Below are 19,028 nucleotides of genomic sequence, written 5' to 3' on the forward strand. Positions count from 1 at the left end.
TTTGAAGCCCAAACCAGACCCCTCAGGAACAAGCCTGTTCCTCATCATTTCTGTCATTGTCTGTAGTCAGTGCGCCTATTAGGTCATAAGTACTTCACCATATCATTATATATTATTTTACCCATTTATATTGAGTTCTGGTCTGCCTTTTTTAGCCTAGAGTTCCCAGCTTTTAAAATGAAATTCTGTTAGCTGGACAGGGCCTGGAAGTGGAATCCTTGGAAGTCTGGGGTGAAGCTCAGTCATTTTGACACTCCAGGACTGAAGGCCAGTGGTTTTCTAGTAAGTCTAGTGCAGAGCCCAGAACATGGTGGGTTACCTTATGATCACTACCTCAGGGAACAAGGTAGTTCTAGAGAAGTGGATAAATTAGTCTGTTCCTGTCATATGAAAATATAACAAGGAAGAGTCTTGGGGCCACTTAAAGACTTAATTATTTTATTATAGCATAGGTTTTCGTGGACTTGCGTATGAACCCCCTTTCCCATTTAAGACCAGCAGTGGAATCCCTGCTCCTTGTCATCGTGCTATGGAAAGTGTTTGCAGAGGAAGGAGTTTTATATCCTGGCTGTTTTGTGATATGTTACCTCGATATGTTACCTTTTCTACAGGGCCAGTCCTACCATTAAGTGGCAGGATGTGAGTTCAGTAGGTGGAGGAGGAGAGGAAGAGCGTCGCTCTCCCCCTCCAAAGGGTCTGCCACTTCTTGCTGGCCGTGCAAGCAACCAGCAGGACCAAGAAGCAGCATCCGCTCATTCGCCTGCACGCCACGCACCTCCCGCCTCGCCACTCCTCCCGGCCCTGCTGGCTGGGTCAGCCATCTTATTTTCCCTAGCAGGGACATGTGCCCTCACGTCACCAGCACACTGCCACTGTAAGGTCTTTCTGCTTACAGGAGCAAAGCTAGATGGAAGAGCAGGTACCGCACGGCTCCTGAAAGCAGAAAGACCTTACAGGCAGAGTGCTGGTGATGTGGGCGGTGGGAGTGTGTGTCTATGCTACGGAAAGTAACCCGTTTGGCGGTGGGGAGGCATGCAGATCACATACAAGAGGGGAGAGGAGTCTCCAGGGGGTGGGGATCACGGGGGCGGAAGAGGCCGTGGGGGAGGGGATCAGAGGACTGAGGGAACGGAGGTGGGAGAGGGGAAAGGGCATGGCAAGTTTCTGCTTCAGGCAGTGACCTGCTTTGGGCCAGGCCTGTTTTTCTGAATGGTTTTAATGGTTTAAAATGGATTGTTATCTTTTAATTTGCACGTTGTGAACAACTTTGGATTTAGCTGAAGAAAAGTAGTATGTAATTGTTTAAAAGAAAACAAAAAAGAAAAGAAGAAAAGAAGATTCACTGACTCTTTCTCCAATATTGCTGGCCTCTTCACATCCCAAATGGCTGCGTGGCATCACACGCATTGACCTTTGTATTGTTTGGCTTCATCCAGGGCTGGAGAGGCAAGACATAAGACACTTGGAGGCCACGTTCTCTTGGTGCATTCTCTTCCTTACTCTAGCTAGCTGCCAGCTGAAAACACATCAAACTCTTTTATGAATCCCAAAGGCTTTCTAGGCACAGATGCATCAACTCTGAAGAATCCTTTGCTCTTAACAGTTCCTTTTCTGGACTCGACTTCCAAGTGTTTTGGGGCCACCAGGCCAAGGTAAAGTAGGGCAGGGAAAGCTAGATTTCAGGCTTGCGGGTTCTACTTTGTCATTTACTAGAAGCATGAGATCCACCAATCTCCTGTGAGTATGTCCTGTGAATTCAATGAGGCTTATGTTTGAGTAGACCCAAAATGTACTCAGCCAGGGAATTTGTTCTGAGTTCCAGAAATGAACTAATCTCAAAGTCATTCAGCGTAAAAATCCATTCATTATTGTGCTCCATTCCCCCACAAAATTTCCTTCACTTTTCAGCAGTGTAATAGGGAATGGAGGGAGATATTGTTGCTATTGTTAAATATTTGGGAATCGGAAATCCTTACCAGTCTACTGCACATCACCCAGAAATCTACTAGTGGGTTCTGATTTTGAGTGGCCAGATGCAAAAGAGGAGTGGATCTCTTGCACCTTTAGTAGTTGTGTAGAAGAAGGAATTTAGGGTGACCATATGAAAAGGAGGCCCGGGCTCCTGTATCTTGAACAGTTGTATTGAAAAGGGAATTTCAGCAGGTGTCATTTGTAGGCATGCAACACCTGGGGAAATTCCCTCTTCATCACAACAGTTAAAGCTGCAGGAGCCCTGCCTAGCATGACCAGATACAAAAGAGGGCAGGGCTCTTGCAGCTTTAACTGCTTCAATAGAACTGTTAAAGATACAGAAGCCATGTCCTCCTTTTCATATGGTCACCCGGAATTACCATGCAACCTACACCTTCTGAAATACCCTCTACTACACAACTGTTAAAGGTACAGGAGCCCTGTCCTCTTTTGTATCGGGCCACCCTGAGAATCCCAATCTACATTCTGTCCACCCCTAAGGTGGACGTTGTTTAATTTCTTTCAAAAAACAGTTTTTGCTGTGGTTGTTGTTGCTTTTGTTCCGGATGGATGGAAGGCTGACCATGCCAGGGAACTGCAGGTTTGGATTTAGGAACATTAGTAGGGGCCTTGGGAATTGAAGCACTGGAGAGCTCAAATACCTCGGGGATTTAAAGAGGCCAGGACTGAGGCACATCCTCAAAGCTGTGTCCTTGGAATGCTATGATCACATGTCCCCACATTTCTGTCAATGGTCAATGTAGACATTGTACAATGAAAGGCAAGAAAAGCATATACAAATCCCTATTAGCACCCAGTGGACATGGAGAAACAAAGAACAGAAATTCTAAGCTGTCTGCAGATTCCAAAACTGTCTACTGTGCAGTTTTCAGCTCGAAGTGGTTGCCCGGAAAGGCTCGGAGCTGATACTGTGGTGAATTGTCTGCCAAGATGGATCTTGAAAATGCCTTTCAGCCTGGAATGCACCCTTTGAGAATGGTAGATAGTAGATCAGTTTTCAAATCAAATGTACATTCTATCTAACAGGTTTTTATATCAAAAAAATTCTTCAGAGGGTGCAAAAATAAATGCTTTGAGATCCTTGATTCAGAAAACAGACAACAGAAGAACTTTGCATTTAACAGCTCACCTGCTAGATGACCAGGCAAGATGTGCAGACAAGCAATCCTGGTGTCGGGTCAACATGGATGGGCAGCTGCCAAGGGGCCGTGGGCTTAGAAGGGCCCATCCTTAACCATGTGAACCACACAGGTAGCAGAGCTTCTGAATGGGAGCCAAGTTGGCACTCTGCTTCACACTGGCCAGACAGCATTTTAGATTACCAATCCAAGCATTGCAATTTGGGTAATCCAAGATGGTGGCTGGCTGGCATTGAGCTGAGCCTAGTGTGACATCAGCTCCCATTCAGAAGCTGTGCTATCCTGGGATCAGCATGGCTGAAGATGAGCCCTTCTCAGGCTGTGGCCCTCAACAGCTGCCTGACAAGTTCCCTCAGTGGGTAGCAGCGCTTCTGCATGGCCACCCACCATCTTAGATTACCCAAAATGGAATGCCCAACAGGGGTGGCAGCAGCAATGGAGGTGGAACTCCTAGCAGCAGCACCATCACTACCACCATGCTGGGAACCACTGGCAGCGCTACGCTTGAGCGTCCCCTGAATTCTGCCCCTGGCTCTCTGCAATCCCTCTTGGTTTCCATGCTCCTCACAGAGCAAGGAAAGACTCTTCTGCCATGACCGGCATGGAAATGCAGCGAGTTGACAGTTGGAGAGGATGTAGTGATCTCAGGGCCGGTGCCACCATAGAGGCCACTCAGGCGGCCGCCTAGAGCGCCAAGCTAAGAGGGGCGCTGGGCACAGCACAGCACTCACACGCGTTGTCTGTGAGCCGGCCCGGGCCGAGGGTTCATCTGGGCCTGGGCGGGTGAGATGGCACCCCATACCCACCCAGCTGAAGCGAAGGCAGGGACGCTGGGGTGCGGGTGGGGCGGCTCCACGTTCAGACTTCTGGAACGCGCCCGGAAGAGAGAGAGAGAAAATGTATGGGTGAATGGGGTGCATGGGGTCTTTGAGTGAATGCATGTGTTCATGCGTGTGTATGTTTGGAGTGAGTGATGCTGAGTGATGCACGCACATGTGTGAGTTGGGGGGGATGATTTGGAGGTGATATTCCTATTAAATAATGCATTTTAGACCCATAGACATTCCTTTCCAATTTGTTTGCTATAATTGGCATGACGTATTTCTTGCACTTTAAAATAAATTTAGCAGTTTCAAGTTTTGTGCTTCTTATTTTTTCCAGGAAACATATGTTCTTAAAAATCAAAGTTGGCATTTTTTTTTGGGGGGGGGGGGTGTGAAAGTAGCTCACCTTGCCTAGGGCGCAAAATAGTCTGGCACTGGCCCTGAGTGATCTGTCCTTCCTCAACCAGTCTTTGTGTGTATGTGTGTGTGCTTTATTAGCCTAAGAGGCTAGTAGCGTATGTTTCCATGCTAGTCATAGAGATGATAGTTTTCGCTGTGGCCACCATGGAAATGGAGGCTAGTAAAAAAACATATTGCAGACCGATAACTTTTGTGGGATTATTTACAAGGCTGCAATGGACGCAGGGCCTTGAGTTGCTATTTTTACAGCATATCTTTTGGATGTTTGTTTTCGGATTATGACAGACATAAAGATATGTGGCTGGGTAATGGTATTTATATTATTGGTCAAACTGAACAATGGTAAAATAATAATAAAAATAATAATAATAATAATGAAAAATGGAATCAGTAGTTGTTTTTAAATCATAAAAATAAGTCATATAATTCTCACAAATATGCCATATAATGTACATTTTTCAAAAAGTGGAAATAAAAAAGAAGAAAAAGGGGAAAGAAGCACTCACTTTTATATATACATGATCTATAGTTACATATCTGACTCAAAACTGGAGTATATCCAATGCTATGTTTTTATTAAAGTAAACATTCCAAAGCTGAATGAACAACATCCAGCCTAAGATATTTTATTTTGTTTGCCTGTTCCTTGCCCTCTCTAATCTATCTAGGACCAGATCTACACCAAGTGGGATATAGCACAATGAAAGTGGTATATGGAAGCAGGATCTACACTACTGCTTTATAGTGGTATTGAAGTGCACTGAGAACTGTTGGGGCCCATTGACACATATCATATACCGCTTTTATAGTGTTATATCCTGCTTGGTGTAGATGTGCCAAGGGTCCCAACAGTTATCAGTGCCCTTCAATACCACTATGAAGCAGAAGTGTAGATCCTGCCCAGGTGAGTTAAATTCCCCATATATGGCATGTTCCTCAGGCTTTTCAGCCAGTCCTCCATGCCTGGACCTTTATTGTATTTCTATTTGTTTGCAATCTTGATACAAGCTACAATAATCAAGAACTGCTTATTAAGAATGGACCAATTCCTAATTGTTTCATAGCACCACAACCTTGATATAACCCATAATAAATCTTACTGGAGGTATTGATAATGTTCAAGAAGAAATCATTCTAGTAACCAGATGGCGCATCTCATTGTTGCCCAAATCTGTTTTGTACAAAACAGTTCACAGTGGCCGTGTGCATGAAACCTCCCAACAATGAAACCTAGAAAGCACAGTGTTAAGACACTTTGGAATTTCCCCCAGCAGCCCTACCCTCCTTTCTTTGTCCTCCCATCTCTTTACGCTTGCAATGTCTTATCAGTCTCACACCTTCCTGCTTGCCTGCACTATTTTATGCCATTGGCTGATCTCTTCTGACATCACAATGGAGCTTGTAGAACTGAGGAGTCATTGCCCTATTGGTAGTCAGTACCGTAGCTGCTGTGATGTCATAGAGAGGCCAGGCAGCGGCAGGCCTAGCAGCTGAGCTCTTTGGGGGATTACCAGGAATTTAAATTTCCATGAGCAGCGGTTGTTAAACTAAACCACATAATAATTGCCAGGAAACCTGATGGGCTTTTGAATGAACCTTGTTGCTGTTGATGAGTTAAGCAGATTTCAGTGCCTTTTGATGAAAGAGGCAGGAGACATTACTGCTTATATATACGATGATAGTAGTACTAAAAGCTAAACCAGAGGCTTTTTTATTATTAAAAAGAACCCCTTTATCCTTTTTAATCATTTCAGATTTTCTGTGCTGGTGAGGAAGGAAGGCAACAGCTTAATAATCAAGGAAGTAAATGTCTTCTATAATCCCCTATCAGAAAAAGAGAATAGAGTTGTGATTGAGTGGCAGCTCAAACCTTGTTCTACTTGATTTGGAAAGTGAGAGAATTCCCTTAAGTACACAACCCTTGTCTGTGATGTTAACACTGGCAAGAAGTGATTCCTTGAAGCCTGCCCTACCTCCTGACCCCCTGTGAGTGCAACAGCATTCCTGCACAAGCAAAGGATGCAGTGGGTAATGTGCTGGACTTGGGCCTGGGAATTTTGGGTTCAAAGCTCGGCATTGTCATCAGTTTACTGGTGGCCTTAGCAAATTTCTTCCTCGTAGCTTAAATGAATATTTTGTGTGTGTTGTATTTAAGGTAATTGTAGTGACCTATTGAATAGGGGTGTTGTGAAGTGTTAGGTTAAAATTATATATCACTTTGCACAGGGCTGGCGAGCCAGCACTGACTTTGCACATGGAGCTCCCCCAAGTTGGGAAGAAGGCAAATTTTCACAATTTATTTTTAGGAAGGGACCCTTTTGGATGGGATTATTCCCTTCCTGTGTTGATCAGCACCCATGAGTTAGAACTGTGTGCAGTTATACTGTACAATATTATACTGTTAATGATCAATCTGTTTGCATCTGAACTTTGAGTTTAAGAGATAGGGTTCTTCCTGCCCAAGCTGCAAAGGAGAGTAAAATGTGAACCTCCCAGAGAGCTTTGGCTATTGGGCAGTATAGAAATAAAATGAAATAAATTTTAAAAAATGAAGGTGTGAGATCAGTGTCTTGCACAGATCAGATGCCTGGTGGCTGATTCTTGAATACTGCAGATGTAAGATGTGTGGGCAGTAAAAAGTGCCCATATAAGATGTAAATCTGCTAATATGGGATGAGTGGTACATGTGGACAGGCTGAAAGAAGGCTCTCCCTAAAGACTCACAGACTGGATTAGATACAGGCCTTAGCTAAACCTACCTCTTATCATGTGACGGAGGAGGGAAGATCCCGCGATGCGATTATAGCGAGATCCTTCCTCCGTTTACACGTGAGGCACGATGACCTCAGGAGGAGAGGTGTCGTGCCCGCCATTTTTTAAAAAAATTAAGAAACAGAAGCACACGAACGCTCGTGCACAAAGGTAGGTGTTTTTTTTTTTAAAAAAATTAATTTCCCCATTCCCCCCACCCTACCCCCGATGGGCGCAGCGCTCCTCAGGAGCGCTGCGCCCCGTGTGTGTCACAGAGCCGGGTCACCCCACGGCAACGGGCCACACGTTCTGCGGTCTCAGGCTCAGCCTGGGACTGCGGAAAAACCGGGGCCAAAGGGGAGGGCCATATCCCAGGGCAAGGAAGGGATCATTCCTCCCTGATCCCGGTATCCCCTGTGCGTCATGTGGACACACAGGGACGATCCCGGGGTTTGCCCCGGGATAAAGCCCCATCTAGCTAAGGCCACAGAAATGATTGAAGCTTAGAGAAGGGTTGAGAAGTAATTTACACTTACATAACACATCAGAAGCAAAACCCATTCATTTCAAAGCCCTGCCTAGTCTCCTGGTCAATAGGAGAGCCTGCTGCCCAGTGGAGTAAAGTGAAAGTTTCTGTTCTTTCTGTTTGTTTGTTTATTTATTACATGTTTATATTGCCCAATAGACAAAGATCTCTGGGCAGTTCACAAAAATTAAAAGCATAAAAAGCATAAAAACAAGCAACAATCTAAAAACACAAATACAAAATACAATGGCACAGGTGAATGCTTTCGTTGCATTTCAAAAATTCTATGTGGAAGGCAGGCAGAGGTAATGATCCAAGTCAGCAATCATGAAAGGGGAGCAGGAGCTAGGAAGAGCCCTCACATTACAGATATTTCAGACTAAGCCATTATAGGGTTTGGTGGAATGGATTGGCCCTTGGGGCTAGTTAAGGCTTTTTTGCTTTATTGACGTGGTTAAAGCCATGGTTTAAGTTGTCTTCTGAAGGGGCCATGACATGGGCTGCAGGCATGTATTTTATGGCCTTTAAGGTCTAAGGGTGCTCCGGAGTTTGATAGCTGCTCCCAAAGCATGCAGGCTACTTGTGGAGATTTATCTGTGGTGTCAGAGAAGAGCCACTGAAGGAGCCAACCAACTAACCCACCCCTTTCCTTGTGTTTATTTCTTCAGAGCTCAAGGCAACGGGCACTGCCCATTTCTTCAATTTCCTTCTCAACTCAACAGACTATCGGATCCTATTGAAGGATGAAGATCATGACCGCATGTACGTGGGGAGCAAAGACTACATCCTCTCACTGGACCTTCACGATATCAATCGGGAGCCCCTGATTGTAAGGGCATTTCTCTTTTTGTATCAGGAGCAGGCAGAGAGTCCTGGGAGGCATTTGGGGGGAAATTCAGCTCAGTACGGAACAAAACGACCTAGTAATTCTCTATGCTTGGTTTGGAGTAGATAGATATCAAAATAAGCAAGTCACTGTTGAGAAGTAGGGTTAAAACAGGCAATGTTTGGCCTTCCCACAGTTAGTACATCCATTGTTCTTGCAATAACCATGTGAAATGTGGTTGCATGCCCTATTGCTTAGTGCCTGGAGTATAACTAGTGAAGAGTGACATAAACACCATCCCCTGTACACATTGTCCTATGACCTTTTAGAAAAAAATGTTTTAATTTCTTTAGAGTGTTATTTATTTATGTGTAGTGCTTATATACTGCTGAATATAATAAAATCTCTCTGTAATGGAAAGAGTCTGAAAGAGGTTCTGTACCTCTGCTTTAGAAGCTGAGCTTTTTTCCTATATCACTCAAATACCAGAGCACTTGAGTACCCCACTGAAAATAAAATAAAATTGGCACACAAACTCCAGCAAGTCTTCCTTTTTTGCAAACAATGTTTGTTTGTTTTATTTTAAGAATATGTGTGCCCCCTTCTCTAGCCCTGGAGTGCACATATCCCTTGCTATTCTTCAATTGTAAACAAGAACAGCTGTCACTACTGGCAACAATGGCAAACTTCTCTTTACATATGGTCCATATGTATCTCATGCTATTGCCGGTTACAATTAGCCCAAGTGAAGAGTTAAGGGGAAAGTGCAAGGTCAAGTTATGACTTTTGTTAGGGCTTATTGGAGGGATTGGTCAAACTGTACCCCCAGCCGCTGTTTCATCTTTGTGCAACGGCTGTGCAAAGCCTAATGCAAAGGCAGAACCATGATATGCAAAGGCAATTACAGTTCATCTGTAATTGACAGGAGGGAGCAGGGCAGGTGTAGGCAATCTTATACCCTCCAAATGCTTTGGACTGCAACTCCCATGATCCCTAACCACTGGCATGCTGGCTGAGGCTGATGGGAGTTGTAGTAAAGAAAATCTGGAGAGCATCAGCTTGCTCTACTGTAGATGATAATATTTATTGTTTTTTTAAAAGAGACAGGTATGCATACACCCTTTTCCAAGAAAAAAGATCCATAAAATCACAAGACATTGCCAGCGTGGGAGGAGTATGTGTGTGTATGTGTGTGTTTGCATATTTTTGCAAAGGGCTACTTAAATATCCCTACCAGGGAAATTAAATTTTTAAAACCAAATACAAGTTTTTTTAAAAAAGGCACTCACTGTCATCATTGTTGCAAGTCTTTGACACCTGCATGGCCACATTCCACACAGCATCCACTAATGAATGCCTTTTTGTCACAGGCAAAGAGTGGGATGAATTTTGGTTCCCCACAGCAGAAGTGCTACATTTAGGAAAAACATCTGGAACTAACAAGTAACTGCCCTCCAAATTGACCCTGTCAAAAGATCCCTAGTGGCCAGTACTTTAAATTAAGCCCATCTTCCCAGGAGGTTAGCTGTTTTGAGATTGGAATTAAGAATGGGATACCTAGATCCCTTATTATATATTGATTTTAGCATTGTTCTATGGAAAGGCATAACTACAAGGCTGAATATGTTGTTTTGTTTGGCAGATCCACTGGCCTGCATCCCAGCAAAGGATAGATGAGTGTGTTCTGTCAGGGAAAAACAGTAATGTAAGTACTTCTGGTGTAGTCCTCAAGCTTGTAGATGAGGGAGAGAGGTGGGGCTGGGGGGGATTAAACCTTTGCTTTACTCACCAAAGGCCTTAAAGATGGAATGCCACCATATCTGCTAAGCAATGGCAGCTAGTACTGCTCACACCTCCACAGTGCTATCACACAGTCAGCAAGGTGAGCGAACGCTGGCTGCCCTATTGCCTATCCCTGCCACCTCCTATCTTTTGTTTATTCTCACACTTTCAAGGAATCTTAGACCTTTCAGTCATAATGATCCAGGCTCCCTGGATTGCATTCATGCACATGCTGTAGGCTGCTGTGTTTACTAATAACGAACAGGCTTCCCTGGATCACAGTCCTAATTCATTAATGAATAAAAGTCTTCAACTTTTGAGCACAAACGTTAGTATCTGTGTAGGTAGATCAAAAACCCTAAAGCATTCCACAGGTTTTAGGATGCAGCTGAGCAGCTGTGCTCTGCTTGCAAGTGGGAAAGGTGTGATAGCAAAGCTGGAATTGTACAGAAACTTGGTCAAGAAAGGTTTGTGGTGCAAGTGGACTTATTTCCCCCCGCCCCCCAGCCCTTGGCACTCAGTGACAGTGTAATCCTTTTGTCATGGGGCATTGCCTAGCACAGGAATTGGACGCTGCTTCATTTTCCAACCTCTGTTACAACAGGACAGAATCATGGTCTAAACATAGCAGCTGCTAACTTGTTGCTAGAAGGGCATGGTGCATGTATGCCTCAGTATGGTGCATGCCACAGTATGGTGAAGATGCCTTATCAGCAGTAGGTTAGAGGAACTGAGAAGTTGTGTCCAACCTCAGCTAAGCCCATCAGCACAAGTGCATTATTGCATTTTTTTTCTCCTCATCTCGGAAGGAGGAAGTGAGAGGTCAAAGGTTACCAAGCTGTTTCCTATGAGGCGTAGCCAGCCTTTCGGCCCACCGACCTTGAACTCTGTCCTCTCAGAATTTCTCAGCTGCTACTGTTTGGGGCTCAGTCTCAGAGCAGCAGAGCTGGCTTAGCGAGAGGAAACCACGTGTTTGTTTGCATAGTTCCCATCCTACAGAACTCTTGTTATGTTTGGCTCCAGCCTAGTTCTGTATGATCCCCCTAACTGGGGGCATGAGCAAAGAAGAAACATGATCTGTGAGGAGGAAACTGGACTCAGTGCCCAGACACCCGGCACCGTGCTCCATACCTAGTCTTGAATCCAATTAGTTAACAAGCTTAGGCCTTGACAACAGTTTGTATCCACTCTGGGAATTGCTGTATTTGCCCTCTGGGCCTCCCCACTATCACGTACTTGTTAGTTATTCTGCACAAGCTTCACTAGCCAGTCCGTTTCCGAGCTCTGAGTGCCTCTTAATGAGCAGAGAGACAGAGGCTGAGTTGTCTGTATTTCCTTCCTTCCTTCCTTGAGTAGATAAGGCCAGAGACTCCTCTTCTCCTGGGCCCATTACAAGGAATGTTCATTAATGTGTTTGTTATTCAGGCCGCTTTCTCTGGCCTTTGAAAATAAGCAGAAACGGGAGTCTGGGGTTTGCCATCCTGACACCAAGACATTTTTCACTGCAATCTTAGAGCTATTATTTTCTCAGCCTTCAGAAAAGTGGGATGAGGAGGGTAAGCTGCACCATTTATAGTCTGCTTGGGTTGCAGATATGCTGTAGCATAAGATGTGAGGTAGGAATGTTGGCTCCGGAAGGGGATTTAGTTCAAAGCTCTTCCAATAAGGACACTATATAAAGGGAGTGCAGGAAAGTTGTTCACTGAAGTACATCCAAATCATTGTTGGAAAAGGTGCTGCTGGAGATGGGGCCAAAAGGGTTTATTTGCTAATTCTCTGAAAGCATCAGGTTCTGGTTGCCTCAATCTTAACTGGAAGCAAATGTTATTGAAGAGGACCTTTTGATACACAGATCGTTCCATGTGGTGTGACGAAATGAAGTGGCTGCACAGGGAATGTTCATTTAAAGCAGAAGCAATTTGGGGGTTGCTTCAATACGTATGCATAAATCAGTGGTTTATATGTTGGCCTCTTGGAGCAAAAAAGAGGAAATGCATCACCAGAAAAGAGGAACAAAGAGGAGGCCAATTTGCATTACATTTACATAGATATAGATATATAGATACGCAAATTTAGAAATAATACTATAATTTAAATAGAATTGCAATGCATCTCACCATAGTGGGGAAGACGTACTAGGCGATCTGTATGCCTGCTCAGTCTGCTGTCCATGTACTAAGTGTTGATGGGCAACTTCAAGATCCCTGCTGCTCTCCCTCCTTATGGTTCTTTGACTTTAACTCTGACTTTTTACTCTGTACAGCACCATGTACATTGATGGTGCTATATAAATAAATAATAATAATAATTTAACCCAGAGTCGGAATGGAGAGCCCATCAAAGAGAGGACACCTTCAAATAGAGGACTGTCCTCTGTAAAGCAGTGCAGGTAGAATCACCCCTCTCTCCTCTGTGAAATGGGGAGCTTAGGGTAACTTACATTCTCCCCTTGCTTTCCAGGGCGAGTGTGGGAACTTCATCCGCCTTATCCAGCCCTGGAATCGAACCCACTTGTATGTTTGCGGCACTGGAGCGTACAATCCCGTCTGCACCTTTGTCAACCGTGGCCGTAAAGCACAGGTGAGGTACTGCGGGAATATATGGTGGAATGGCTGCTGAATCAGTGCTGGAGAAGAGCATGGACTCAATCTCAGACTATGCCAAGTGAGCAGTCCTCAGACCACACTTACAGAAAGCCTAGTGGAGAGAGTCCCCAGCCATATTCAACAAGACATAAGAGATTGGGGTTTGGAATCGATGGCCTTATAGGCCCCTTCCAACTCTACTATTCTACTATTCTATAATTTCCAGGGTCTGCTCTTAGCACTGAGATGTGGGACCTTCCCAGCTGCCAAATTATTGTTTGTTCATTCCATATATAAATCTCCCCATGTCATTATTCCAACAACCCTGTATGGAAGGTTAGGTCAAGGGATAGTGATTAGCCTAAAGTCGCTCAGTGAGCTCCATGGTTAAGTCAGGATTTGAACCTGGTTCTTCCCAGCCCTAGCCTGACACTACCCACTACACCACACTGAGTCTTCCAGGCTCTGTGCCCGAACACAAGGCCAGGAAAAGAAGAAAAGGGTGTAGGATTTGTTATATGGACAAAGCAGAGACTAACTGAGACACAATAGGCCAGGGGTGCAGAACCACTTTCAGCCTAAGGTTCAGATTTCATTTCAGAAAAGCTCCTGGAGACCACTTTACAATGGTGGGTGGGGCTTGAAGGCAAAAGGGCTGTGGCCCAAAAACACCCCAAAGACCAGCCTATTTGAGCCTAAAGCCCTCACTGCCAGTAACTAAGCCATAGGAGAGGAATTTCAACCTTTTAGGATGGGGGGGGGGGACTGCACATAAACTGGGAAACCTCCAAATGAAAGGTGGTCAGGTGAAAGAAGATGGGGGCAGGGGCAAGGAATGTAGAATTTGCCCCCCCCCCTCCAGAGGGCTGGATTTGGCCCCTGGGCCTGCGGTTCTGCACCCCTGGGGTAGACACGCCCATCCTTACCTTTGAAACCCCTGGTTCCCATTCTAGAGGGGGGGTTGTTTAAGGTATGCCTTATCCCCTCTGAGACCCATACGTTGTTCCACTTCCCCCCATCTACCAAGTGCTCAGTTCTTGTAAAGAATGGCTTTGGCTTCCATACAGCTAGAGGCCAGTCACCCAGCACAGCTCACTCAGCACAGGGCCTTGGAAATTAATGCTGAGGAATCTCTGGAATGGAGCTCTGTAACTAACCCAGTCTCCACTTGAAAGAATCCCAGATGAGATGCAAATTCATAAGGTAAATAAACAAATACATGCAACTGTTCTTGGACTCTGCAACTGCTAGTCTGAGAATTGGCATATCAATGCTCAGGACTGTTTGTATACCACAAAATCAGGTCTGCTGTGCTGCAATTGGTGCTTGCTTGGCTTTTCATGGCTTTAAAAAGTAAAGATTTTTGTAAAGCTGCTAGGTTTGGACTACTGCATTTGTTGTGTTGCTTTTCCTCAGAGTAGTGGAACAGGTTTTTCTTTTCAGTAAAGGGATGGGAGACGTCTTTCCCATCCATTACCAGTGCCCAAGCATAATTTTTGCAACATGGGCACCTTCCCGCACATATACCATGATTCTTTCCCATACATAGACTCTCAAGATTTGTATTTATAGCTGGACATGGCAGTATGGGTGTGTGGGTGTGTGGGTGAATTAGACACTTACATATATTTTGGGCCTGTAAATCCTTCCAGAAGCACTGATTCCCTCCCACTGTCCCTAGGATAAGTGCCCCTGATTATTTTGGTGTTCTGATGGTCTTATGAGCTGACCCTCTCTTCTGCCTATACACAGGGAACTCTGGGACTAGTAGTTCTTAAGAGAGTATGTTGCATAAAAAAGCCCACATCGCTGCCTCTCTTTTTCAACAAGTCCTAGTTTAACTATACAAACACATATTAACTTTCTAGAGAAGGGCCAGTAATTCATTGTTCAGAAAGTTGCTTTTTCTGCTCTAACATTGCTTCTGATTGAGTACAGCAAATCTCACAAGATCTGGACAACAGATACAGGGAAATAAGTTTCCATAAATATCCTGCCCATTATTATAATAAGAGTTCATAAGAAGATATATGCATTCTGGCCTGAAGATTACTTTTCGTTCTGTTTCAAAGATAACAATCCTATGCCAAGGGCAAGCCCAGTAACATGAACAAACACAGCGACCTTCAAGCCAGGGCTAACACATCTTTAAGCCATCTTAAACAGCAGGGAACTCTGTACTAGGGTTGGCTGTTCCAATTTGCTCCAGTTGATGGAATCTGGCAACATAGCTCAAATCCCAGATGCGCAGGCTTTGCCATATTAACTAATGGCATAATCACAAGCTTCTCTATTTGCTTATGCTTAGGAAAGGGGGTCTGTTTTTAAGGTATGTCTGTACATTGAAATCAGTGGATGTGGGTAAGTCTTACATCCTGTGGACCCATCTGCCCCTGCCTTCTTCTGTTTACTTGCAGCTAGTGTTAGCCAGAGGAGCGGTCAGGTTTTTTTATAAGTGGCCACCACTTTGAGGCATGGATGAGCAAGGGAGAGCTTTGCCCAAAGAATATGAGTGCACCCATACATATCTAATACTAACCAAATTTGATCTGCACCTACACTGTGTTACGTAAATTAGTGTATACCAAGCAAAAGGGCCACAAGGCACCATTGCAGACAGTTTACTTAAGATTCCCATATTTTCTTTTGCTAGCTCTGTTTCTGTAACCTGACACAAAGAAATGTAGCTAGTGAAGTTTTTCCTGGCGTGGAGATAAAGAGAATGGAAAGAAAGGCTTCATGTAAAACATTTCTGCTTTGTCAAGCCCCTGTTGAAGGCACAGGAGCAAGGCCAGAATAAGGTGGAAACCTTCACTGTCAAATTTATCATAAAGCACTGCAGAGAGGAAAGAGAGTGTATCAAAACTCTTAAGAAAAGGTTAGAAAATAATGTAGGAGGTATCAGGACACTGTGGGGCACCTTCATTTTGAATTCTGCCAGCAGTTCTGTTTATTCCACCTTGAAAGTACTATAGCAAAACTGGAAGAACAACAAAGGCATTGAGGGGAACACGAAAGGTAGGAATATTTCCATATAAAGAGAAATGTAGGAAAGACTTCCTAATCTTAAGAACACCGGACAATAGAATGAGGCATGTTGTAGGCCAGTCTCCCTCAACCTGGTGCCTTCCAGATGTGTTGGACTACAAACCCTAATAAAGAGCTTCGGCTATTGGGCGGAATAAAAATGTAATAAATAAATAAATAAAGGGAGTATCCATTTAGGGAAGGCTTGAAGTACTGGGAAGAGACAAGTGCAGTTTATGCTGCTTCTTATCTTCCCTGAAGCTTTGCAGAAGTGAAACTAGACTTTCTCCACACTCCTCAGTTGTAGGCCAGGGGACTCAGCAAGAGGACCTTGGTCTTATTTCTTCTGACGTTTTTATGTGGAATTTTCTCAGAAGGCAAAAGCAGCACAGATCTCACACAGCGTCCACACATAGAACTCAAGGGAAGTACCAGTAGTGATCACAAATACTGGCTGGCTAGTAAGACAAGTGAAAATGTTTAGGCTCATGGTGTCAGTACTCATCATTGACAGGTAGGTGGAAGGTCACCTGGATGCTCCTCATGTCCTAAAACAGTGAGGGATAGAGCAGAAGCTTTACTAGCTTTGACACTTGTCTGCTGTATGCAGGCTTCTCTGGAAAATTCTGCAGTAAAAATTACCAAATGCCCAATCCATTGTTTGGGTTGAAAAATACATCTTGATTCATTACAAAAATGTGAATATTTTTGCCAAGTCTGGGATGTTATTAATTTAATTAAAATTCTGAGGCAATGGCAAAATTCTGTTGATATGTCTCAATTCTGGGCGGGGGCAAACCTTGCCAAATTCATGGCAAATTGTTTCAGTTGTTACCAAAGAACAATGAACGCCAAAGGACTCCATTTGCAGGAAATGGCTACCAGGTCAGCGAAGGCGCTTCTGCTAGCATAAGTTATGTGGGAAGTACTTATTCATGGCGGGGGGTGGGGAAGCAGCAGAACAGCCCCTTTACTTTTTCCTTACAGTCACTTTACATGGCTTTATGTTCTCAGTGCTCCACATAGGCACTGGTTTCGAAACAACATGGGCATGTTTTGGACCATATATACTGTATATGGATTATGCATCACAGAAGATGAAGAGGAACTTGTAAAAGAGCTGGATCATGGTCCATTAAAAAGCCTACTGGAAGAAGAGATACTTGGAAAAAATGGCATTTTTAATTTACGGTGAAAATAATATCTACATGTTTTCTCCAGGTATTATTTCATGGTAGTGTTTTCTACAAGGTTGACATAACAAGAACAGGGTTGTAGCAGGAGATGAGGCTCAGGGGGCATTTGTAAAAAAATTACAAGAAGTATGCCACAAGAAGTATGCTTACAGCCCAACACTATGCACGCTTACTCTGAAGTAAGTCATCACTATGTTGAATGGAGATTAATCCCAAATGTGCATAGGACCGCAGCCTTAGATTATGATGATTGATCCAGTGTCTCATGAAAGGCCATCCATATTGAATTAACATTGACTTTAATGGATTCTTTCTGTTCTGCTCATAATTTGTCATTTTACCAACTTGGAGGTATGCTTTGTTTATTGAGCCATTTCAGAACTGCTGAAAACTTATTAGGTTTTAATTTACTTGTAACTAGAATTTTAACTGTTGTTAACATGTCCTCAATAATTGAATTTATTTACTGTATATTTCAGTATAGACAAGTAAAATTGCCTCTGGTATTAATGGGATTGTATATCATTGCTCTTTCAAAATAACACAAGGAGAAGCCGCTTGTGTATGGGTGAAATATTTCCACTTTTATTTTATCTTCTGATAACTGATTTCCCCAAAGGCTTGACTAGTTAAACTTTGATATGTTCTCACCTGATGATCTCCTATGACTTGTTTGTACTTGATAGCATATTTTTCCACAGTCTTAATAGATGTATTATGTCTTTTTTCATGATGAAAAAACAGATATACCAGATATATTTAAAATTTCAGTCCACATCCTCCAGATTGAAATCTCACGAAGGTTTGGTTTAAAGGAATATTCCCTCTAACTATAAAACCATGGTAAATGTTTTAAAGGAATTTTGCTTTATTCTATCTTTACCCATAATTTGCCCTCATTTGATGCATACCAAGCCAACATAATACAGAGTTGCTGTGATGCCAAGTAATGATATTAGGGAAGGCTAATCCTCCCTTTTTGTATTCGTTCTATAATGTTTTAATTGACACTCTCACAGGTTTGTAAGGCTCCATAAAACATTCAAGACATTTTGCCATGCTGCCCAAGCTTTAGACTCTTTAACTGATGGCATATTACAAAACAGGAACCATAACCTCAGCCATATATTCATGCTTAAGATGCAGAAGAGGTTTATTTATTTATTGCATTTTTATACCGCCCAATAGCTGAAGCTCCCTGGGCGGTTCGCAGGTTCTTAATGAAGAAACCCGCCCCCTCAAGGTGTGATTCTTCTCCAGGTGAGGTCAATCCAATAGTCCTACAGAGAGTGAAAGCCAATGAGTAGATGCTGGCACATACAAACCTAAGACAGGAGAGAAATATTTAATAAGGGAATCTGGGTCTCAACAGAAGTATGTGCGTGAATTTCACAGAGACAATGAGACTTCTGCATGCTGCATTCTCTGGCCAGGCCCTGCCATTCCTGCTTCCCTGGCAGGTCACCCTGCCAGTGCTAACTCTCTGCTCCTCCTCTCCTCAGGCTTTTGAGCTGAACCAGTCCATCCAGCAGGGAGGACGGGGAAGTAGAGCAGTTGACTCCTCCCTCCGCCCGTCTCCAGTGGAACGCAAGGTGGGAATTGCGCTCTGCCCTGCCCTTCCCCAAGGGCCCAGCGGGCTCTTTCCCTAGCATGCCCAACCCTGGGCTCTCTAACCTTCATTTTTCAACTGGCATGCACACCTAACAACTAACTAACAGGGGGAGGGGGCCAGACCCATTGGAACAGGGCTGGCCTCTAAATTCACCCCCCCGCCCCTCCATCAAGCAACGAGCGCGCTTCCTGTATAGCCTCTCCTTGCGTCTCCTCTCTTGAACTAACTCCTTCTTCCCCAGGGTCATACAAGACTTGTGCCAGGAGAGAACGCTCCCAGGATTTTTGAACTTACTATACAGGACAGATTCATATACCCGGCCATTTGGGATTGCTGTTTTCAAGAAAT

At 44.0% G+C, this 19,028-nt stretch overlaps 1 protein-coding gene across 1 annotated transcript in view; it reads left to right on the plus strand.

The window, feature by feature from the left end:
* The window catches only part of SEMA3F (semaphorin 3F), a 152,199-nt gene that overhangs the window by 97,844 nt on the left and 35,327 nt on the right, over positions 1-19,028 (plus strand). The window contains exons 3-6 of the mRNA XM_063121075.1: positions 8,321-8,481; positions 10,121-10,183; positions 12,721-12,840; positions 18,571-18,660. Coding sequence (XP_062977145.1) covers positions 8,321-8,481; positions 10,121-10,183; positions 12,721-12,840; positions 18,571-18,660 — 434 coding nt within the window. The remainder of the gene's footprint in view (positions 1-8,320; positions 8,482-10,120; positions 10,184-12,720; positions 12,841-18,570; positions 18,661-19,028) is intronic.

The sequence above is a fragment of the Elgaria multicarinata genome, chromosome 3 (assembly GCF_023053635.1).
Source record: "Elgaria multicarinata webbii isolate HBS135686 ecotype San Diego chromosome 3, rElgMul1.1.pri, whole genome shotgun sequence".
In the NCBI taxonomy this organism is placed as follows: Eukaryota; Metazoa; Chordata; class Lepidosauria; order Squamata; family Anguidae; genus Elgaria; species Elgaria multicarinata.